General features: G+C 36.0%; 1 protein-coding gene across 1 annotated transcript; it reads left to right on the top strand.

Moving 5' to 3' along the window:
- The first annotated feature begins 10951 nt into the window (after positions 1-10951).
- Positions 10952-11893, top strand: LOC138384153 (olfactory receptor 52E8-like). Its single transcript, XM_069469428.1, has one exon. The coding sequence runs from the start codon at positions 10952-10954 to the stop codon at positions 11891-11893; it is 942 nt and encodes a 313-aa protein (XP_069325529.1).
- Positions 11894-24761: the final 12868 nt, after the last annotated feature.

Genomic DNA, 24761 nt, shown 5'->3' with positions numbered 1-24761 from the left:
CCATCAGCAGTCTTAGAATGTCCTACAGTTCACATTTCTTCCATATGTTCATTAGAAGGGATTTAATTCCTAAAAAGATAGAAGTCAGGGAGCAAAGAGGAATACGAACAGTAATGACATTCGTTTCTCTACAACCTCTTGAGTTTAAGGATACTAATGAGTTTATTGATGATAATACTATAATCTGTATGAATTAGATCTTTCACAAAGTGATTATATTCATATATTGTTTGATCATCAAGGTAACCCTATAAAGAAGTTATTCTTTAGTTTTCAGATTAATAACTTGATTTTCAAGTCTATAAAATGTTTCATCTGAAAATCCAACTATTAGTGGAAGGTGGATAATTAAGCCATATGATTTTTAAATTGTAGCAGTTTCTGAATCACCCAAGGGAATGTCACAACAATGGAATAAAATTTGTTCAGGCATTGTACATAACTTTGGTGACAGGGTTCACAAAATAATAATGGCATTATCATTACTGTTTACTATTCTAAATAATTTACTTTACTTATGTTGATACACTTGTTTCTTATGTGAATTTCTATGTGGCTGTTTGGTGAGAGACAGATAAACTGACAGAATTTTATTTCCTGAGAAATCAATGGTGGGAGGCTGTTTAGGCTAAGAATTTTATGCTGTAGATTTATGTGTTAATTTGTATGTGGGAGAGGCTTTTTAGACTTTGTATTAGTAATAATATACAATAAATATTTGAGATATTAAGCCAATATATTGAAGACAGCCACAAAAAACTGGAAATATATCTGACTTCTTTTTACTTTTACTGCCCTATCATAGGGAAAATTATTGACCTAGTTCATAAAAAAGGTGTCATTCGAAACTACATTCAAGTGAATCTACCAAAGTTATGTTCTCTGTCTTACTTCAATTAAATCTTTTGATTCTTTGTCAATTTATGAGCATGGAAATTCTACTGCATAATCAGAAAAGGTCATAGATAAAGGATTTTAGGTAGTATCTTCTAAATCTTGTCATAATTCTAGGAAAAATATTGTGAATAGGACACCATAGATGTTCACGTGTAATACTTGTTAAAAATTCCATAAGCTATAGTTAAATTTTTTTTTTGTATTTAGAAAACCTAATTGATCAAGAGAACATACTGGGTCAATTGAATAAACAGACATCAGACAAATTAAGTCAAGCTAGCCTTTATATTTAAAGCTTTCTGTCTCTAGCTAGATAAGGTAAGAAAGTTTTAATCCGCCAGACAAAAAACATAGGAACTTATCTATTGGTACACTATGAGCAAAAATAGTATTGGACATCCATGTATAAATAAATGCAAATATTAAAAACATTATGTATAGCCACTTGGCCTTTGGATAAAATAATAATGGGAAGAAAATAAATTTCTGAAGATTTCGTAAAGAAGTAATATATAGATTGGGTTTTTTAATAATCAGAGGATGAAAATTAAAAATATCTGCTTGGGGTACTTACATTGTCTAATGTAAGTACTGGTGTTCATCAACATTTTCAGTTTTTGTTTTCTTTCAGAAACGTGGAATGATTACCCATACCCAGTCCCTTGCAGTTAGACTTGGCCATGTGACTTGCTGTGGCAAATAAAAATATTTGTAGAAGGGACTTGTGTCAATTCTTATAGGAAACACTTAAGTGTGATTATGTGTTTTTGTTCTCCTATCATACAAAGAATTCTCTCCAAGTGTATTGTAGATGTAAACTTGAAAGGCAAAATAGTACAGCTTCTAGAAGCAAAGAGACTATCTTCATGACCTTACAATAAGGAAAAATTCAAAAATAGAACACAATTACACATGCTAACAATATTGGAAACATATTACTTAATCAGTGTATGTTATAATTAACAGCATCTTTAACCAAATACACTATTAACAGAGAAAATGGGCAAACCATGTATACAAAATATATAGATAATTCCTACAAATTGATAAGAAGAAAAACACATAAAAATGAACAAAAGATTTACATGGGTTTTTTTTACAGGAGGATATCCAGATTTCTAGTGAATATGAAAAGTTGCTCTACTTAATAAAAAGAAATATAATATTTAAAACCACTAGACAGTTCCACTATACGCTGACCAGAATGTCTAAAATATACAAAGATGTGGAGTAACTGGAATCCTCAGACATTGATGGTGAGAAGGTAAATTGGCAAACTAACTTTTTAAAACTGGCAGTATTTCTACAAGCTAATCATATGCATATTCTATGATGCCAAAATTCCTCTCCTGGGTATACAGCCATCAAAAACACTGAACATTTTCACCTATATGTGGCTCAATTATCACAAATATACCATAAATAACAGCCAGTAATTGTTACAGCTCAAATGTACATTAATAGTAGAATGCATAAATATAGTGTGATATATTTATATAATGTAATAGCAAGTGGCATTGAGAATGAACAAGTACAGGGTGTCCCAAAATTTGCTATACATAGGAAAATGGGAGATTCTAGCTAACTGTACCTTTACTTACAAAATATTCATGACAAAATTTTACAAAATTCTTCTTTTGAATGGAGACTTTTGGGATATCCTCTATAATTACAAATAGCTTATTGAGTGAAATGAACCAGATGAAAAAAAATTCATTATATGTGAAGTAATGCACTGCAGAGACATTTCAATCAAGGACAGATCACTTATACAATGGTGGTCCCATAAGATTATAATGGAGCATATATAGAAACCTGATGCATGGCACTTGATATTGGTATTGCAGATCAAGTAGAGGAAATGATTGATATTCAGTAATGGTACTGAGACATTTATTCTACTAAGTGAAGTATCTCAAGAATGGAAAACAAGCACCACATGTACTCACCGTCAAATTGGTATTAACTGATCAACGCTTATGTGCACATATAGTAGTAACATTCATCAGGTGTTGGGCAGACGGGAGCGGGGAGGAGGAGATGGGTATATTCACACCTAATGGATGCAGTGCATACTGTCTGTGGGATGGACATGCTTGAAGCTCTGACATGGGTGGGGCAAAGGCAATTTATGTAACCTAAACATTTGTACCCCCATAATATGCTGAAATAAATATATATATAAACAAAAATATATATACCATCTAGGTTTGTGTAACATTGACTGTAGATACAATATTGTATAGGAGACCTCTAGAACTTATTCATCTTGCTTAACTGAGACTTCATGCCCTTTGAATAGAAACTCCTTATTCCCCTCAACCCCCATACTCTAGCAACCGTCTTTCACTATTTGATTCTACAAATTTGACTATATTATATACTTCATGTAAGTAGAATCACAATAGTCTTTGTCTTTCTGTGATGGCTTATTTCACTTAGCATAATGTTCTGAAGGTTCATCCACATTGTCACATATTGTAGAATTTTCCTCTTTTTAAAGGCTAAATAATATTCTATTTTATGTATAAACCACAATTTCTTTATCTATTTGTCTGTCAGTGGTCATTTAGGTTGTTTCCATATTTTGGCTATTGTGAATAGTGCGGAAATGAACATGGAAGTGCTAATATCTCTTTGAGATCCCAATTTAAAATCTTTTGAATAAATACTCAGAAGTAGAGTTGCTGGACCATATGGTAGTTCAATTTATGCTTTTTTGAGGAACTGACCTCTATACCGTTTTCCATAAAGGCTGCAACATTTTGCATTCTGATGAACAATGTACAAACATTCCAATTTTTCTACATCCTTGCCAACACTTTTTGTCTTTTGTTTTTTAGTAATAGCTATCCTGACATGTGTGAGGTGATATCTCATTGTGGGTTTAATTTACATTTCCCTGATGATTCATGATCTTGAGCTCCTTTTAATATATCTGTTGGCCATTTTAATGTCTTCTTTGGAGAAATATCTATTCAAGTCTTTAGGCCAATTTTTTAGTTGGGTTATTTGTTTTTCCCTATTGAGCTGTAGGAGTGCTTTATATGTTTTGGAGACTAACCCATTATCAGATATATGGTTTGCAAGTATACTCCTCCATTCTATAGGTCACCTTTTATGCTATTGATTGTTAACTTTGCTGTGCAGAAGCTTTTTTAATTTGATGCAGTTCCACAAGAGTAATGTCATGAAGCTTTCTTCTAGAAATATTCTATGGTTTTACAGTTTCAGGTCTTACATTTATTTATGTATCTCCTCCATTTTTGTTTGATTTTTGTTCACGGTGTAAGATAAGGGTCCAATTTCATTCTTTGGCATGTAAATTAACCCAAGAGCCTTCTGATTATTTGATTTTTTTATATGAGGTTTGTTTTGTTTGAGCAACATATGTGTAGAAATTGATTGCATAGAGTGAGCTGTTTTATTTGTGGTATATCCTCATCTTAATCATTTATGAAATTATTGATTACCTTCCATTATCTATCAAGCTAAGATCCCATAAATCCATAATGTCTATTTTTTCAAAAAATAACCTATATGAACCATGTACCCCCTAATTAGAGCATTCATATTTACTATCTGCTAGTAAGCAGAATTAATATGCTTACCAGGATGACTAGTTATTAGTAGATTTACAAGTGGAGTTAACTGGAGTAGTTGATTTTCTTGAGCCTCACAAAGAGGGAGAGAAAAATGTTTTCAAACCTGCTGCTAATCTTTTGCTTCCTAGTAGGCAAACAGTCTTTGGTGTTAAAGGTCAGGATTGTGGTTGCTTTTGGGGAGTAGTAGTAACTAGGAGCTGATCTGAGATGGCTTCTGTATTATGAATAATATTCCATTTCTTGATCTGTTTTATACTAATACTTTGTGAAAATTTACCAACCGTACTCTTAATGTTTCCTGCATTTTCCTAGTAAGTCTGTAATACTTCAATGTAAATTATACTAAAATATATCTCAAGAAATAATGAGCACAAATTTTAAAGGTAACATCTAAAAATACAAAACTTTTAGAAGACCACATAAGAGAAAAATCTTTGTAACCTTGGCTAACATAAAGCTTTCTTAGATATGGTACCAAAGACACTATTCATAAAAGGAAAAAATTAGCATTCATTAAAAAAACAAGAATTTCTACTTGTAAGACACTGTTTAGGGAATGAAAAGACAAACCATAGACTGGGAAAAGTATTTGTAAAATACATATATGATGAAACATTTTCATCCAGAAAATATATACAATTATTATTTGTAAATTAAAATAAAATTAAAATTAAAAATAAAAATTCTCAAAATTCAATAATTTAAAAAAAAAACAATCACAAAGAAATGGGTAAAGGATCTGAACAGGCACTTCACCAAAGAAAATGATATGAATGGCAAATAAACATATGAAAAGAGGCTTAGCATCATTTGACTTCAGGGAAATGCAAACTAAAAATCCAATGAGGTATGATTAAAACCTATTAGAATGGTTTAAAAACATCCCCCAGAATGCTAATTTCTGGCAACCAGGTGAAGCAACTGATACTCTCATATATGGGCAATATCAATGCCTTCTAGCCAACAACCATCAGGAATACACTTATTTTCAAAAAAGTAGGTTTTATTACTTGGTGCAACAAAGGAGACCACAGGTAGTGTTGAAATGTTGGTGGTCTCAGTAAGCGTGTTTTCGGGATGGTTTTCAGAAACAGGTGGCTTGAAGAAGAGGAGCTAAGTCTATTATTGAGTATTTTAATAATTTTTATATAGAAGGTGGGGGGAAAGAAGTAAGGCTAAAACTACATTTGATAAGATAGCCATTGTCACTCATAGTAGTCAGGAGGACATTTTTTTTTTTTTTTTTGACAGTGCTGTTGTTTTCGTCTCTACATGTACATAATGGAAGGGTTTTGTTTTTATTTCAATCTATTATCATGGAAATAAAGTGAATTTGTTGGATGTTCATATTTTGTAAAACTGTTTATTAAGTGGGTATCACCATGGCCAAGATGTTTGTGCCAGGTCAGCTACCAGCTGTTAGAGCTACTTTTTAATTTTTTCTCAGAAGAAAGTCATCTTCCATGATTCTATACTTATCTAGGCTAGACAATCTTTCTGTGTATATAATCATCTGTGATGTCCTCAAATAATATTTGTTCCCATATTACATTGCAGTTTTTGTTATGCCACCTTCCAACTCCATTTCAAAGGAAATTGAGTTGGAAAGCCTAGAAAACTTACTGGTTCTCTGAATTGCTATAACTCTAAACTTAGCATATAATTTAAAACTTAATTATTTTCATATTTATAGATGGTTAGCGTTATCTATACACCCAGCATATAAGTTTCTTGAGGGAATGAATTACAGATGTGAAACGTATCTGAACATATAATCTTAAATAAGTGCTCAATGGTTTACCTGACTTCTAGAAGGAGTAAATGGTAGCTGCTGAGAAAAAATGGCCTTGTCATTAGAGAATATAACAGCTCTGGGCAATAAGATGGGGAATTACAGATTGGTTCAAATATTATTCTTGTGGGAATAATGATAACAGAGTAATTAGAAAGTGAGTAGTTAGAAAATGAGAAGTTATTATAAGTTGGGAACCTATGGGGAGAAACTTGAAGTCCCAAGGGGTTCCTTTGTGCATGTGCTTTTTTTATGCCAATAAATTTGTGGTGAGAATTTCTGGATTCTCTGTCTTTTGTGCTGACATCCCATGGAGCCCCAGAAGAGCAGCTATTCCTGGTCAGAGAGAGGATTTTTAATTCCAGTATAAACTTTTCTCCTTGAACCACAGTTATGAAGCTGAGACACACTTGGAGAAGTTATCAGTCAGGATTGCTGATTATTTCAATGTTGGCTATAGCTAAGGTTGGTGAGGTCGGTATAGGATTGGCTATCATACATGTTTGATCATATAGATTGAGAGGGTTTAGACTTGGATCTGTTAATTTAATCCCCTCATTAACTTTGTATGTGATATAAATATTAATTTGGAGGAGATAAACGAAAATATTTTGTATGCTTATGTCTAACTGGTAGAATTTCAGGTGACTTTGCATATTTTAATGTTTTATCTTTTTTTAATAATAAATATATCTACTTTTAACAATAAGGAGAAGAAAAAGAAAAAATAAACAGGCAACAAGCAACTGGTTTTGTCAAAGTATTGTTGAATTTCTCTCTCTTCCTCTTTCTCTTCTCTCCTGTCATTTCTCTTCTACCTTCTGTTTTCTGTCTTCTGTCTTCTCTCTCTTTCTCTCTCACTCTTCTCTCCCTCTCTTTTCCCAGCTCTCTTTTAGTCTAATTTTACTGAATTTTATCATGTTACTGGCTATTTCAGAATTTGTTTGTATTTAATATCCAAAAATGGCATTCTCAAATTTTTCCCAATCAATACATTTTCTACCTTTATTTCTTTATAGTGTTCTTCACCAACAATAATGGTGAAGAACAGCAATACTTTAATACCTCCTGAATCCAAATAATTGTATGTATTTTCTGAAAAGCATACAATGGATTTCTTCTAGTCTGACATGTGCATTTATGGCTATATGTTAACATACATATTCACTCTTGCTTTACACTCTTTCATATTATCAAACTATTTTGACATTAAATATATAACCTGTAGATCAAAACACAGTCAAAAAGTTGTTTTTAAAAATATCACTTTTTTCCCATAAAGATGATAATTGGCAGAACTCACTCAGATCCTCCTTTTCTATCCCAGATCATTAAAATGTATTTATTTAGCTATTATTCTATGTATCTATTTGGTATGGGTTGAGAGGATGGATCTTTTTGAGTTGATATATATCTGGTTTATGGCTCTTACAAGGAAAACGCTCTGGAGTTGCATATAACCTGGGCATTTTTAACATTACCCTGTCTCCAAATTTTCCCCAGATGCAGACAGACTCCTGAGAGGTAAGCAGCTGTTCCTGAACTAGGCATACTCAGTATTGTGTGGAGGAAAAATTCTGGTCTCAGAAAAGTTTTCCTTTACCTAGCATGGCAGAATACTAAATGGAACATATTTCTGGTTGTAACACAGTTCCTGAGCTTTTGCTGTTCATTCTGTCTAGGGGTAAAGATCTCCTACATAGTGAAAATGAAGAACTAAATACCTAGCATGCAGAATAAAGCTATTTTGCGGCAATTCCTCTCTTACTTCTAGTGTATTTCTCTCCTACATAAAGGCATGAATTGCCTCACAAGTTTAAGTCTTTTGTTACAGATTTTGCAAGTCTCTAGCATTATCTTTTTGCTCCTTGAGCAATTCTATTTGTTTAGATACTCTATATCTGTAGGTTCCAACCCCCAGGTGGGTACCTGTGTGTGGCCTGTTAGGAACCAGTCCGGGCATCACCACCTGAGCCCTGCCTCTACCCCATCTCCCACCCCATCCCATGGAAAAATTGTCTTCCATGAAACTTAGAAACTGGGCTCACAGCAGGAGGTGAGCGGCTGGCAAGTGAGAGAAGCTTCATCTGTATTTACAGCCACTGCCCATTGGGGGCATCACTGCCTGAGTTCTGCCCCCGCAATCCCCTTTCATGGAAAAATTGTTTTCCATGAAACCGGTCCCTAGTGCCAAAAAGGTTGGGGACTGATGCTCTATATGGAATAGATAATGATTTATGCTGACAACAAGTTGATATCATAAGAGCTTTAAAAGTTCAGATTTTGGAGATGTACCACCAGAAAACTATTTTACTGATGTTTCACTGATGCCATAGAGCATCACAACAGGCAGGATTTTCCATAAAAAGAATAAATTATACATAAGTCCATTAATTATATTTTCCTTTTCATTTCTGGTTTATTGTCATGATCACCTGCTTTGACTAAACTCTCCCTAGAATGTCTTCCCCATAGTCCCCCTTTACTATATCACAGTCCCATTGATGGCTCTCCTTTGTCAGGAAAGCCTCTGATAGAAGAGTCATCTTCCTTTTATACCCACAGTATCCCCTTATGAGGATTACAGTTTTCCTTCTCATTTCTCTATCCTTAGCTTCCAGATACATTGTGTGATTTCTGTCATATCCTTCTAACATGAGGACTTTTGACCAAGATTCAAAATTAGTAATTACCTGATTATTCAATCTTTCATTAACGAATATGTTTTGAATGTCAGCTATATTCCAGATGGTGTGCTAGAGAAATAATGATGAATGAAACTACTCTCTGCCTTCTCCCTCAGTTCTTCAGGAAACTTGCAATTAAATGGGAACTCAGACATTGATTAGTCATACAGTGTGCTATGTGGTAGAATAAGAGGGTTCTGGGAGGGAATATTATAAGCCACTGCACTGAGTCCAGTAAAGGCCTTTTTGAGAATGGGTCACTGAAGTATAGGCATAGAGGATTAATAGGAGGATGATATTGGTTCCTCGTTCCTTTTCCCCACACTTGTCTTAAGAAGCTTCCATCAGGTACATTTCCATATTTAGAGATGTCATCTTCCTCTCTTTCCATCACAGGGTCATGCCTCTTTTATTCTTAAAATCTTACACTTTTATTTCCCAAAATCTCAAGTGCATTATATATTGTGCCCATGTCCTGACTTCCTTGGTGTCTAGAAAGATATCATGTTTCCCATTATTAATACTATTTCACCCTCCTTAAAGGACTATTCCTTATGGATTATAATTAAGGTCCTACTCATCTTTGGCTCCCCCACTTTTAGAAATGTGAATTTAGACCAACTACATTAGTAAAATATACAAGAGATAGCAGAGAATAAGGAGGAGTAAATTGGGAGGAAACCTGGAAGCAACTGATCATGAAGGACAATTTAGCTCAAAAAAACTGAATAATGGACTAAATGCTTGAGAGTAAGCAAAAGTCCAGGGTATAAATACATTTAAGAACAGCCTTAGTAATACCAAGAGGTCAGAGAGCCGGGTGACTGACAGAGAAGCTTCATTTTGAGTGTGGAGGAACACACCTGTGATCCAGACATAAAAGAAATCAACTTATTTAGGAATTAGGATCTGTCCTGTTTTTCTCATGTAACTAGTATGAGTAAAAATTATATGTCTGAAAATTTCTTGTAAAATAAATAATGTTAAATGGTTATATGACACCATCATTTTAATAATTGTTCTCTTCTAATATAATGGCAATGATGATAATAATAAGCATTATCATCATAGTATCCATGATTCCCCATTTAGGAATAAAGTTGGATATGATATGCATTATTTAGAAATGAAGTGAGCCCATGTTGTCTTCTGTGAGGAATAGGGGAACTAAAGCAGGAGCCTGAAGAGTTCAGTCAGTGCTTTAAACCCGGATCAATCTCTCTAAAAAATGGTGGTTTTATGTCTAAGATCAATTATGTTGCCTTGAATTCTGTGACATTGGTGGCCTCATAAGGCAAGTTCCTTGTTTCAGAGAACAAAGCTTATATCTTTATCTATTGATGACAAAATAAAAATTAATAACACAAATTTAGAAGAAGCAAAAAAAAAGTTTGATGCTGATGAAAAGTTATTTATAAGCAGATTGAGGTAGAAAGATAGTCCATATAAGGAGCAGAAATCAAGATCTGTTGGTTATTAGTGGAAATCCTAGAGGCATATATTGAACACATATATCAAGTTAAATAAATGACCTTTAAAGTGTGCTTTTTAAACCTATAATATTACCTTTATTCCCAGTTTGTAATCATTTATCAGTGGTATATCAAATTGTACATCTTCTCCCAATTTATAATTATTTCAAAAAGTTAGAGTCTAATATAGAATCCCATATCAAATGGATTGGTTTATGTTCTCACTAAAATAATTTAGATTATCTAGTCCAACACCCAAATATCCATTCATTTCCTGAGGAATATTTTCTTTCATTTGTCGTATATATTAATGAAAAGTAAAAGCGGAGGGAAGTATGAGGGAAAACATGACTTTCTTCTGCTCTCTGACAGAAAATGTACTAATTGCATCTTTTTTGTTTTTATTCAGTATTAGCAGTATTAATGAGGTGTTGAGAATTCTTATATAAAACTAAAGATTTCTTCAAGTGAATGTGACCATCAGAGGCCCTTGACAGTATGTCCTCAGCCAATAGCTCATATTTTCACCCCTCATCCTTCCTGCTGTTGGGAATCCCAGGACTGGAAAATATGCAGCTCTGGCTTGGCTTTCCATTTGGTGCAGTGTATCTGGTTGCCCTCCTGGGGAATGTCATCATCCTCTTTGTGATCCACATTGAGCACAGCCTTCACCAACCTATGTTCTACTTATTGGCCATGTTGGCTCTGACTGACTTGGGCTTGTCCACTGCAACCATCCCCAAAATGCTGGGCATATTCTGGTTTGGCTTCAGCAAGATTGCCTTTGGGGGCTGCTTAGCTCAAATGTTCTTCATACATCTGTTTACAGGCATTGAAACGTTCATGCTTGTAGCCATGGCTTTTGATCGCTATGTTGCCATTTGCCACCCTCTCCGATACAACACAATTCTCACCAGCAGAACAATTTGTATTATTGCTGGAGTAGGAATGTTGAAAAATTTTGTTTTGGTTTTTCCATTAGTATTTCTCCTTCTACGGCTTTCATTCTGTGGACAAAATATTATACCCCATACCTACTGTGAACACATGGGCATTGCTCGTCTGTCCTGTGTCAGCATAAAGGTCAATATATTATTTGGGTTAATTCTTATCTCTATGATACTTTTGGATGTTATATTGATTGGTATCTCCTATGTGAAGATTCTCCATGCTGTCTTCAAACTCCCATCCTGGGAGGCCAGGCTCAAAGCTCTTAATACCTGTGGTTCCCATGTGTGTGTCATCTTAGCTTTCTTCACTCCAGCCTTTTTCTCTTTTATGACTCATCGATTTGGCCACAATATTCCACGTTATAGTCATATCCTTCTAGCTAATTTATATGTGATTATCCCCCCTGCTCTAAACCCCCTCATTTATGGGGTAAGAACCAAGCAGATCCGAGATCGGGTGGTAATGATCTTCCTTTCTAAGGAAGTTTGACTCTGAACATTTGATTTGGAGATAGTTTTCAAATCTTTTTTTTAATGCATTCTTTAAAAAGGGAAATTTAAGTGTTATGAAGCTTCAGTGGAGTAAATGCTTTACAGAATTTGATGTTAAACAGGAAATGGTTTCTTACATGCAATATCAGATTGGAGATAAGTTTACACAGCAGATATTTATCCCTGCACTAAATATAAATTTTATTGTTACATAAATAGGTATCATTTATTTCTGTAATAGATATTAAGATCATGTTTCAGGGATAAAGTCCTGATGCAGCTCAAGTACTAATATATAGTCTTTTATACAGAATTCATTTATTATAGTAGAGTGGTTCTGTGCTGCCAAGAACTATCATAGCTGCAATAGGACTGAGTAGACAATGCTGCAGGATATAGGTGCCCTTATCAAAGAAATTAAATGCAACTCTTATTTCTTCCTTGACAGAGTTGGCTTCTATAACCAAGTAACCACAGAGAACAAAATAATAAAACACCATAGGCATCATTTTATACTTTATTTTCATAAATTTTGAAATAGCAACTGCAGCAATTACATAGGATCAAATACCTGAAGGGACCTTAGGACTTAACTAAAGTCAAAGCAAGGTACAAAAGGAGAAAGAAACAGATACAGCATGTAAACATGGAGAAATTTAAAAATGTTCAGGTGCATCTTCTAGGACATCTTCTCAGTTGCACAGAATAAAGTTTGTTGTGAAAGCCAAAAAAATGTGCAAAGATAATTTTGTTTCAGATAAACCAAGGCACAAGTTTATTGAGAACCTTTTAAACTTTACTGGTTGTATAACAAAAACGTCCATAATACAGGTAGGCCTCATACAATCAGTTGAAGGCCTGACTAGAACAAAAACTGAAGGCCTCCCCCAAGCAGGAGGGAATTCTGCCAGTTGCTAAGTATGTTTAACCCAATTGTGCATCTATAACTGGAGAAATAACCATAGGATGGGCTTGTGAACTACTGGTCCAACTGTTAGGCAAACCTGAGCTAAAACTCCACTGAGCACCTGACCACCCTAAACCCCTACTCTCATTGTATGGACTTCATCAAAGTTTGTAAAATATTGCTTTTCAAAATACACTCTTAGGGAAATAAGAAATGCAAGCCCCAGACTGGGAGAAAATACTTGCAACACATATATCAGACAATGAATTTGTTGCCAAACTACAAAAAAACTTTTGCAAGTCAATAATAAAAAGAAAGATTAAATGCAATCTCTATTAAAATATCAACATCATTTTTCACAGATCTAGAAAAAGTAATTCTATGCTTTGTATGACCAGAGGAGACCCTATATAGCTAAAGCAATCTAAAGCAAAAAGAACAAATTGGGAGTCATTAATTTACCAGACTTCAAGCTATACTGCAAGGCTATAATAACAAAACAGCATGATACTGGCACAAGAACAGACTTATAGACATAGACCAATGAAACAGGACTGGGAACCCATATATAAAATCATCATCATATTGTCATCTGATATTTGACAAAGCAGACAAAACCATACACTGGGGAAAAGAATCCCTATTCATAAATGGTCTGGGAAAATTAGCTACCCACATGTAGAAGACTGAAACAGGATCTGCACCTCTCACCTCTCAGAAAAATCAACTGACAATGGATAACAGACTTAAACCTAAGGCATGAAATCATAAGAATTGTGGAAGAAAATGTTGGAAAAACTCTTATAAACATCAGCCTAGGCAAAGAATTTATGAAGAAGACCCCCAAAACAATCATAGCAACACACACAAAAAAATAAATAAATGGACCTGATCAAATTAAAAAACTTTTGCACAAAGAAATTATCTCTACAGTGAATAGCAAAACCTACAGAATGGGAGAAAATATTCACATGCTATATATCCTATAACGGGCTAGTAACTAGAATATATAGAGAGCTCAGGAAAATCAGCAAGAAAAAAATCAAACATTAGTGAAGGGTGGGCAAAGGACATGAATAGAAACTTTTCAAAAGAAGATAGACTAATGGCCAAGAAACATATGAAAAAATGATCAGCAGTTCTAATCATCAGGGAAGTGCAGATCAAAACTACAATGAGATATCACTTAACTCCAGTGAGAATGGCCTCTATGAAAAAGTTCCAAAATAATAAATGTTGGCATGGATGCGGACATAGAGGAAGACACCTACACTGTTGGTGGGACTGCAGACTAGTACAACCTCTGTGGAAAGCAATATGGAGATGCCTCAAAGAGATACAAGTAGAACTACCATTTGATCCAGCAATCCCATTACTGGGCATCTACCCAAAAGAACAAAAGATATTCTATAAAAAAGACATCTGCACTAGAATGTTTATAGCAGCACAATTCACAATTGCAAAGATGTAGAAACAACTCAAGTGTCCATCAATACATGAGTGGATTAGGAAAATGTGCTATATGTATACCATTGAGTTATACTCAGCCACATAAAACAATGGTGATATAGCACCTCCTGTATTATCCTGGAGAGGGCTGGAGCCCATTGTACTAAGTGAAGTATCACAAGAATGGAAAAACAAGCACCACATGTACTCACCATCAAATTGTTTTTAACTGATTAACACTTAAGTGCACATACAGTAATAACATTCATCAGGTGTCAGGCAGATAGGAGGGGGAAGGGATGGGTATATACACACCTAATTTGTATGGTGTGCACCGTCTGGGGGATGGACAGGTTTGAAGCTCTGACTGGGGTGGAGCAAAGGCAATATATATAACCTAAACATTTGTACCCTCCTAATATGCTGAAATAAAAAAAATAACAAAAAAATGCTAAGTGGAGAACAGAAGTAACAAAATGTAGTGCCTTTGAATTGGAAAAGGAGGGCATACTTCCTCCCCACAAACAAAAAGACCGAAGAAAGAGGAGAAGAAATGGATTTGCTGACTTGAAATTATAATACTGTAAGGGAAAAAATGCTGCTCAGTAACTACAGTAGTTCTCGACTGTTGGAACTTCCTAGATGTCTACCATTTCACCAAATACTGGAATATTTGAATAAATCTGGAATTGAAGGAGGCGTGGTTGAGTCAGAGAAGCAATAATAACACACATTTAGGCCAAGGGCTCCGCAGGCGTCCTGGGGCCTAGGCCAGCCTCTCGGCCCCCAGCCCACACAGGACCCGGCAGATCTGGGCCCCAAGGGGGCTCCATTTTGAGACACCCCGCGCCTCAGCCTGCACCCCGGCCGCTTCGGGACTTACAAACACAGGGGAAGGCCGCTGCCAGGATTCTGCACCGCCAGGAGGTCCTGCCCTAGGAAACCCAAACCAAAGAGGGGCCCACTGGAGCTGGAACAGCAGGGAAACGCAGACACCTCCCAGATCCCCTGGTCCTCTCTGCCAACAGGAAGGCTCGGCGGACAACGGCGGCCTGAGAGGGACTTTCCAGGTTGCCGGCAGGGCGCGAACAAAGTGCCCAGGACTCTTGGCGCTGGCGCCTCTGCCAGCTACCCCGAGGTGCCTTGGCTCATTAGCGTCCGCAGCTCAGGCTGCGTGAACTAGAAAAAGACCCGCTGCTGTCCGGGGTCGTCTTCTGAGCCGCTCATGAGCCGCTCATCGGGAGCTGGTGAAGAACAGGAATTGATAGTAGGAAAATGTGTGCTCTCTTTGATTCTAACTGATGCTATTCACTTCTGTGACTATGCTTGCTTTTAGTTGTTTAATAAATATAGTTAATCAGAATGAAAAACAGAGATAAGAACAAAGGTAACTCCATGATAGGCTAGGCTTCCTGGATGTGAGAAGCCTAGTTCTGCTTCTGTATATATGGCTTGCTGGCTTGGTGCTTAGCGTAAGTGGAGCCATGGCAGGCTTCACTAAAGTAAAGGAAAACAAAGCCCCGGGGAGGTAACTGCAAGTTGCTTTCTGATAAAGGACTGGAGAATCCAGGTGCCCTCCAACCAACTAAGTAAATAAGAAGAGCAAGACATGATCAGCGCATGAATAGCTTGTGCAGGGCGTGTGTTCCCAGTATCGCTTGTAACCAAAAACTAAAAGGTATGCAACAACAGCTCCCCCTCCCGCGTCGGAGACCCTCCTCTTCCCCTGGATGATGTTAACTACAACTGGCGCCAGTGCAAAAAGTCCGAAACTTAGAGTCAACAAACCTAAAGCCAACGCGATCAGCCACTTCTAAACAAAAAGAACAAATAAACTGAAGGGGGATAAAGTGCAGACTAGTGTGTCGTGTGCAGACTAGTGTGTCGTGTACAGACTGGTATGTCATGTGCAGACTAACGTGTTATGTGCAGAATAACGTGTCGTGTGAAAACTAGCATACAAAAAAAGTATAAAAGCCTAATCTTTACCCCAGGGCGGGGTCCTAGTTCCTGGAGAGGCCACTGCGTTGGTGCTCTGGAATTTGGACCCTGGCCCGGGGCTAGTTAATAAACTCCTTTGCCTTTTTGCAGCCTCAGTGACTCTGCCTCTCTGTTCCTGGGGCCAAGGGGAACCGGATCTAACACTGGGTTTCCATGGTCGGCTGCCTGTGTGGGCCTGAAGGGGCCTCTGCGCTTAAGCCTTGATGGAGCAGGACTCACAGGGAAGCCATCTCTCCACCTAAACAACAGTTGTACTGTCAGAAACTCTCTGAACTAATTGTTTTGGAACCCTGGGTTCTCTTTGAATGTTTGCGTCTTCCAGGAGAGTTCAGTGTTCAACAAAAAAAACATTCAAATGTTCAGTGTTCAACAAAAAAAATCACAAGGCATACAAAGAAACACGCAAGTATGACCGATTCAAAAGAACACAATAAATCAACTGAAACTGTCCCTGAAGATGCCCAGATGTCTGACTTAATGGACAAAGGCTTTAAAACTGTTTTGAAGTTGTTCAAAGAGCTAAAGTAAGACATGAATGAAGTGAAGAAAACAATGTATGAACAAAATTAGAGTATCATTAAAGAGAGAAATTATAAAAAGGAATTAAATGAAATTCTGGAGCTGAAAAGTACAGTAACGAATGAAAATTTTACTAGAGGAGTTCAAATGCAGATTTGAGCAAGCAGAGGAAAGAATCAGGAAACTTGAAGATATTTTCTTTAAATACCTCACTAATCTGGTTTCCTTTTCTTTCTACTTCCTTAGTTCAAATCTTCCTGATCTTAGGCAGCCTCCAAATGGTTCTGTCTCCTATTTTGCCTGCTCTAGTCTTACCAGAGTGATCTTTTTAAAAACCCAAATCTGATATTGTCATTATCCTTGAAAATATCCAACGCACCCTTGTGAACTTCACTTTCCTCATTTTAGCATTCAAAATTTTCCCATTCTGGCTCCAGCCCACCACATTGCTTTATCTGACATCAACCTCATATTCTGCTCATACACTATAACCATATATTCTAAGGTACAAAGCCACTGGAAAAAAGTTGAGCATATTTGGAAACCAAAATTAGTTTTCTGTGAATGGGATAAAATATTAGAATGTATGGCACTGGTAGGCATTGGAATAGACTATATAAAGTCTATTTTAAAAATGAACTTGATAAAAACAGCATGTATATCATCACTAATCCAGTGATCAACATTAGTATCATTATGTTAGATACAATACATATCTACATTAGATATAATACTCACGCCTGTAATCCTAGCACTCTGGGAGGCCGAGGTGGGCGGATCGTTTGAGCTCAGGAGTTCGAGACCAGCCTGAGCAAGAGCGAGACCCCACCTCTACTAAAAATACAAAGAAATTATATGGACAGCTAAAAATATATATAGAAAAAATTAGCCGGGCATGGTGGTGCATGCCTGTAGTCCCAGCTACTCGGGAGGCTGAGACAGGAGGATCGCTTGAGCTCAGGAGTTTGAGGTTGCTGTGAGCTAGGCTGACGCCACGGCACTCACTCTAGCCTGGGCAACAGAGTGAGACTCTGTCTCAAAAAAAAAAAAAAAAAAAAAAAAAAAATACATAATATTATATCTAATATCAGGAAACATAAAGTATAATACAATATCACATATGATGTGTACTAGCCCAAAATGTTTGACTTGAATCCATTGAGCCTTCAGATATAAATTCCAGTTTGCAGGAAACACAAGGCTGAGGGAAGCAACCTCAATGATTTCTTGAGAAGCAACCATTCAAATCCAGAAATATTGCACTTCAAGTGGCCTGATTTATGCAATGAGCTGGTATCTTTTATTTTTTTTTCTTAAGTATCATATTTAAAACAACTTAAGGGACATAACCAGATGCAATATGTGGTCCTTCTGGATTAGATACTGATTTGGGAGCACTAGTTGTAGAAAAATATCCTTTGGTCAACAGAATACTTGTTTGGAAGTAGGTATTAGATGGGAGGAAATGTTTCTGAAAGGATATTACTGATTTGGGAAAGCCAACTATAAAAAATATTTTAATTAGGTTGACAGAAAATTTGAATGTGATCTAGGAATTAGATGAGATTTACTGAAATAAGGTAATATTGTTAATTGAAAAAAGCAAAAAAAATGTGTACACGCACAAAAGCATATATACTAAAGTATTAAAATTGGTGGTATTGTCTTCAGAAACCACTATAAAGTTAAATTTATAATTAAAAGCACCATGAAAACCATCCTCACTGCACTCTTCATAGTATATTTTAACAAAGTATACATTGTAGTATGTTTTAACAAAATTATTACTGAAAAAATGTCTTTTGAAAAGTAAGACAGAGAAATCTATTAGGTCTGTTCTTGATAGTTTATGTATTTACGGATTATGGAAGTCTACACTCTCTTGCAAATGACTACTTGTTCCATAGGCACTACTTGAGACTGAGATATAATATTACTACAGAGAATTCTTCTCTGAAATCACATTGATATACTCTCTAACCCTGTCTCCTCCAATTATTGCTTTTTGATGATAGACAATTTGCTTAATCTCTCTGAGCACTGATATTCCATCTATAAAATGGATCAAATAATACAATTTACCTAGTAGTGTTTTAGTGATGATTAAGAAAAGCATGTAAAGTACATAAACTATATTCAATAAATATTGTTATTTGTTAGCCATTCATTATGCTACCCTTCTTTGCCCCTCCTTGATAAATAATATAACTGGGTCTGTTAGTGTTTATCTGATGTTATATAGCCAAGGAGAACCTCTAGTGGAAATGCCTCAAAGGAACAATTTGTGAGTTATGGAAGGTATTGCCATAAGAAGAAATCCTCTTGTTACCTGTTTACTCACTGGTCCCATAGCCAAATTGGCTCAGAGTGTTGCAATCTCTAGGTGGCAAGCAATGCTTCTCTACATCTGTAGGTTGACCATTCACTTGTAGCTACTATCTGTTCCCCCAACCCTATATTGTAAGTTATTTAAGAAGACATCTATGTTAGTTAATGAATGTCCTTAGCCTTATCAATAACTTCAGCTTTAGCCTTGTCCCTGAAACAGCTTTTTCTTAATCCACAGTTCTCCATTACTCAATAACTCCTAATTTATTTTCTCAACTCTTTAGTAGAGATGAGATCCAATGTGTGAGTAAGAGCAGGGAAAATGGCAGCCTCTAATTGGAGTTCTTGAAGCTTGGGAAAATAAAAGTATTACATTGCAGGATACACACATAAATATTCAGGACAGTGCTAGCAAGGCTTGAATGGAAACTCAAGAATTTGTGCATGCGAATTCTAAAGTAATTTGTGAGCTGTGTGAAGGCTAGCCACCCGTTATTTTTGAAGATAAGTCATTGGATTATCATTAGAGTTTTATCCAAAACTGTTCAACCAATAACAGGTCCTGTCCTGGAAATTTCACTGGCCTTGTGCAGGACACAAGACTTTGGTATTGAACTGATCACTATAGAAGCAATAAACAAAGAATGAATCACTCAACAGCCTCCTGGGCCTCAGCTTCCAATATTAGGGCCTTCTATGAAGTATGGCAAGGCCAATATAGCAGTTCTTATGCTGAAAATAAACTTGCAAAAGACACTCAACAGAACTATTTTTTCTAAGTACCAATGATAAATGATTAGGTCACAGAAAATTGTAACTGCATTTTTGTTAGAACAATAATGAAATAAAGAAAATGATGAATCACAAAAATATCCTAAATAACCAAGCATTCATTTGTTGACATGAGACTGACCTTAATAAAGGTCATTGGTATGAAAATTGCTCAATCTTCCAACTGCCCCAGTATGAATCAATCTTACAGGATAAAAAGATTGGTTTAACTAGCTTAGATATTATTAAATTATTAAATTAAGTTTATCTTCATTAACAAACCAAATTAAAATATCTCGACCAATTTTGGAATGTCTTACTTAAAAAGTTATCTATACGGCATGTACAAAATTGACTATGAAGGGAGTGAGGGAGTAAATGATGATGTAAATTATGAAGCTTATGCAATCTTCTTGGATTTTTGTATTAAAAGTGTCACAAGAATAGGGCTTCCTGAAACATTTCACTCAAGTAGAAGTATTGTTCACAGACATTAAATAATTAGGGAGCTTCTCTGAGCATGTTATAATTAGTGCAAACTATCAGTATAGGAGTGCTCATGATTGGTTTTATGTAAATTATGTGTACTTTTTAATCAATACATTTCTGGAAATCAGAACCTGACACCATCAAGCATTTCATCTAAACCTCCTTGCCCAAAGGTTTTGCTTTTGTATAATGAATCATACTAGGTATGTCCTAAGTATCACATTCTACACATTCAACTGGTGCTAAGTGATCAACTCTGAGACTCTCCCTGTGCCTTTAGGGGAAATAGCAACCTCATTTATGGAGTCACAAGGGCATGAAGAGCTGAGAGAAAAGCTCTCTCCATTGGGGATAAGAGAAAGCTGGACTCTGGATTCTCGAGCCCCTTCAGGGACAGCGAGGCTGTCTTTCCTTGGGGGAGCATAGATGGCTGAAATTAGACATAAACTCTCCTTTCTGAGAGTCCAGGTGTAGAAGATTCATACACAGGACACCAGGAATATCCCTCCCCGGGAGAGGTCCCTGATTCCGTCTAGTAAGTTTGGCCCCATGGGAAAATGAAGGCTCCAAGCCACCACTATGAGATTAGACACCTGGCTAGAGCAGGAATTGTGGTGAGACTAGAGCTGGGCTTGCAACTGAAAAGGCTGTAGGATTGAAGTATGAGGATTGGGGCTTAAAGGGAAGTGGCAGAAAGCATTTGAGCAGAGAAATGGCATGGGACCAGATGGAAATGATTGTTCCAAGCCTGAGCCTAGACTCTTGTGCTCCCAAGGAAGGAGTTTGGACAGGGAGTTCAGAGCCTGAATAGTGTATCAGGTGGGAAATATCTTGAGCAGCGTTCATTGAACCCTTATGGCGTGAAGGAGAATGCAGACTTGGAAGGGAAAAGAGGACCCCAATCACCCTCTCTTGATCATCATTAATTAGAAATCTTCACTAGTTTGCCTTTTCCTTCCTTTTTGTATTTTTTAGAAGTACCTGCTCCTTTGTCTGCTCTTTACTCCTCTTTGCTTCCTTTGTCCTCTCTATTCTCAGGGCAATCTCTTTTGTTCTAATTCAGTTTTCTCCTTTTCCATCTTTTATACACCATCTATTTTCTGGGGATATATACTTTTGTTCTCTCCATTCCTTCTACTCTCTCTCTCAGTCTTTCTTCCACTTATTTAGCCTAGATTTACCCCCACTATGCGCAGCTTCCTTCAGACCAGTAAGACCCCCAGAGGAAGCAAACTTATAGCACCATTTTCTATTTAATGACTTTCTCTCTTCCCTTTGTCATTATTTATCACTCCTTACTCCTGTCTCATTTCCAGGCCCTACTGAACAAGTTTGATGTCACACCCAATATTTTTTCAAGATTAATGAAAATCCCATCTACTCTAATTTGATACCCAAAAAAGATTATGGAGAAAAGCTTCTGCACAGATCGGACTCCTCCAGACACCAAGAACAACATCTTCAAATCACTGGATAGGATCCCTGTGTGCAACAGCCCCTTAGAGATCTCAAGTGTTGGCCCTAGAAGTCTGTCTGTAGACTACTGGGAGCTCTAAAATGGGAAGAGAAATCTTACTAACCTGAGCAAAGAAAGCTAACAATTGGGAAAAAGAAGGAAGAATGATATAAATTCAGGGGATTAGAAGGAGAAGCATGAATGCTTTGAGAGTAAAACGCTCTTCAAAAAAGAGACCAAGAATTCTATAGCTAATATGTGACTCTTAACCTGGAATTCTAGTACCAGTGCCTGGCACACACTTATTCTTCCGATTGTTTTAGTCATACTGATCATTAAAATCTTCCCCCTGTCTTTGATGTCTGAAGTTAGACCATGAGATGACAGCTAGGTGTACATTTAGAATAATCTAGATATATTTAGGTATACTTTTTTTTTTTTTTTTTTTTGACCCAGCCAGCACCACCTCTCCTGGTGGCAACTGGCTGGAGTAGGTATACTTTTTTTTATTTATCCCAAATAATAGTATTAGAATTCTTAAATCTGATGACTGCTGCATTTCATTTCTTCTAAAAAGATCAAAAGCCCCTGCCTCATTCTCTCTCTTGTTTAGTCTGGAGCTCTTATGCGATGTGTGTTAGACATTCTTACTCTATCCCCTATTTCTCCTACAGTTTCTTCAGTATTTTCCATCTGTTTTTATTTTATCTCCATCTTCACTCTGGCAGATTCTTCTGACCTTCTTTCTTACAATTTACTGACTCTCTTTAGCTGTCTCTAATATATTGTTAAATTCACTCTTTGAGTTATTATTATTCCCATTGTATTTTTAAATACATTTAGTTTTCTTTCAAATCTGCTTTGTTACTTTTGATAACTTCCAGTGCCCTGAGAAAAATATTGATTTATAGACTTTATCTTCTGAATCCCAGTAAAACAAAAAGATGGAGTAATTAAGTCAAATCAGAATTACATGTCCTTGTTCACACTTTCACATTTTCACATTTTCTATGTGTTCATTGAAACTTAATTCTAAAAATTCTCTAGTTCTGTCTTCTAATTTATTAAGTATCTTATCAATTGTGGCTTAATTACTATTAAACATCTCTCATGAAATTTTAATGTTTTTACAAATTTTCATTTCTAATAGATATGAGAATCTTCTTTTAAGTATGCTTATCCTTTTCTTATGTTTTCAAGCTTATCTTTCATTTCTTAAAATCCATTCAGGAAATTTGTTCAATATTCTTTATCAAATAACACCAATTTTTTTGTGGGTATGATTTTTTTTCCTTTTTCAATTAATTATTGTGTACTGCAAATAGATTGATTTCTTCAGGAGGTTATATATTAAAATTCTTTGAGGCCTAATATAAAAGTTGGTTCCTCAAGAATGGATTTGGACTTGATTCTGTCATTTTCTGGTGCCTTGGACAATCCAATATAACTTTAAATTCCTTTTGAGCAACTGGTGTGAAATCAGGCTACAAAGTCACATGAGGACCTGCCTGTGGTTTGATATTTACAAGGACATTATCTCTACTATAACAACCTTGGAGGTAGCCAGTTTTTTTAAAAGTTCCAGGTGGGCGTGAGGGTGGAGGTGGACGAGGAGGTTTATTTCCAGTGCACACCTTTGCTCCAGGTGTGGTGCTGTAGGATTCTATGTATGTAGGACTATGTGGTTCTATCTATGTGGGATTTAATAGATTCCCCATCTGCCAGAGCCTGGATTTTTTTAATTGACAGATAAAATTGTAAGTATTTAATGTACAACATGCTGTATACATCATGGAAAGACTAAATCTAGCTAATTAACATATGCATTAAAAGTAGAAAATAGAATGGTGGTTAACAGGGCCTGAGGTGTTTGGGATAAGGGGATAGGAGATGTTGGTCAAAGGATAAAAAGTTTCAGTTAGATAGGAGAAATAAGTTCAAGAGATTTATTGTACAGTGTGCTTAAATTAATTTAATGCCACAAGTGCCCTTCGGTTGGAAGCCAACCTCAATATTTGATTTTAATGTCTGGATTTCACTTAGTCCTCAGCCTGAGAATTATTTTTTGTTTGCCTGCTCATGAATGTATTCAAGGCATTCAAGTATGGCTATAGGTATAGGTATAGTTAGAGGTAGAGGTATAGGTATAGGTACAGATATAAATACAGGCATGGGTGTGGGTGTGGGTATGGATGTGGGTATGAGTATAGATAAGATTGTGTGTGTGCGTGTGTGTGTGTGTGTGTGTGTGCGCGCGCGTAGTGAGAGAAGAATGATAAAGCAACTGAGACAAGATGTTCACAAAAGATGAATGTTGATAAAGGGCATGTGAAAATTCTTTTAACTGTGCATACTATTTTCGATAAGTTGAAAGTACTTCAAATTAAAATTTTAAAAATAAAAAAACATAGAATTATAGACATAGATAGATATGATTTTTATTTATTTTGATCAGGGGATTTGTTCTTTGTACCCAGTCCATCATGCTTCTGGATACTCTTAAGCTTTACTCCCTTAAAAAAAAAAAAACTTTTTAGTGTTTAGCATTTAGAATGTATTTCTATACATTAAATTGAAATGTTTTCTCAGCTTTATCTATTTTTACTATTTCATTTAAGTGATGTTTGATGTTTAAATAATTGTGATTCATTAAATATTAATCAAGGAAAGACATCGAAAAGATAAATTCGTCTAGGAGAATATGTCAGATGAAACACAGATGATAGAAAAAAGATGGTAAAACATCATTTTATATGCTTTATGGCCACCTCTTTTGTGTCAGAAATGTGTTAGGCACAAGGGCTATGGGGTGAATGACGTGGGTTGTGTCCATAACCCCATGAATTTTATAGTTTAAATACATAGTCATCAGAGACTATGGCAGAATTAACTCTTTCTGTCTTCTTCAGCTACTTGAAGGCATCTACCTCACTAAAGTCACTGGCA

The sequence above is a fragment of the Eulemur rufifrons genome, chromosome 6 (genome assembly GCF_041146395.1).
Source record: "Eulemur rufifrons isolate Redbay chromosome 6, OSU_ERuf_1, whole genome shotgun sequence".
Taxonomy (NCBI): domain Eukaryota; kingdom Metazoa; phylum Chordata; class Mammalia; order Primates; family Lemuridae; genus Eulemur; species Eulemur rufifrons.
Note: the sequence above shows the minus strand (reverse complement) of the source record. Positions and strands in the feature narration are given on the sequence as shown.

What these genes read in the sequence shown, in the direction of transcription:
- LOC138384153 (XM_069469428.1), top strand. Translation starts at nt 10,952, where the DNA reads ATGTCCTCAGCCAATAGCTCATATTTTCACCCCTCATCCTTCCTGCTG.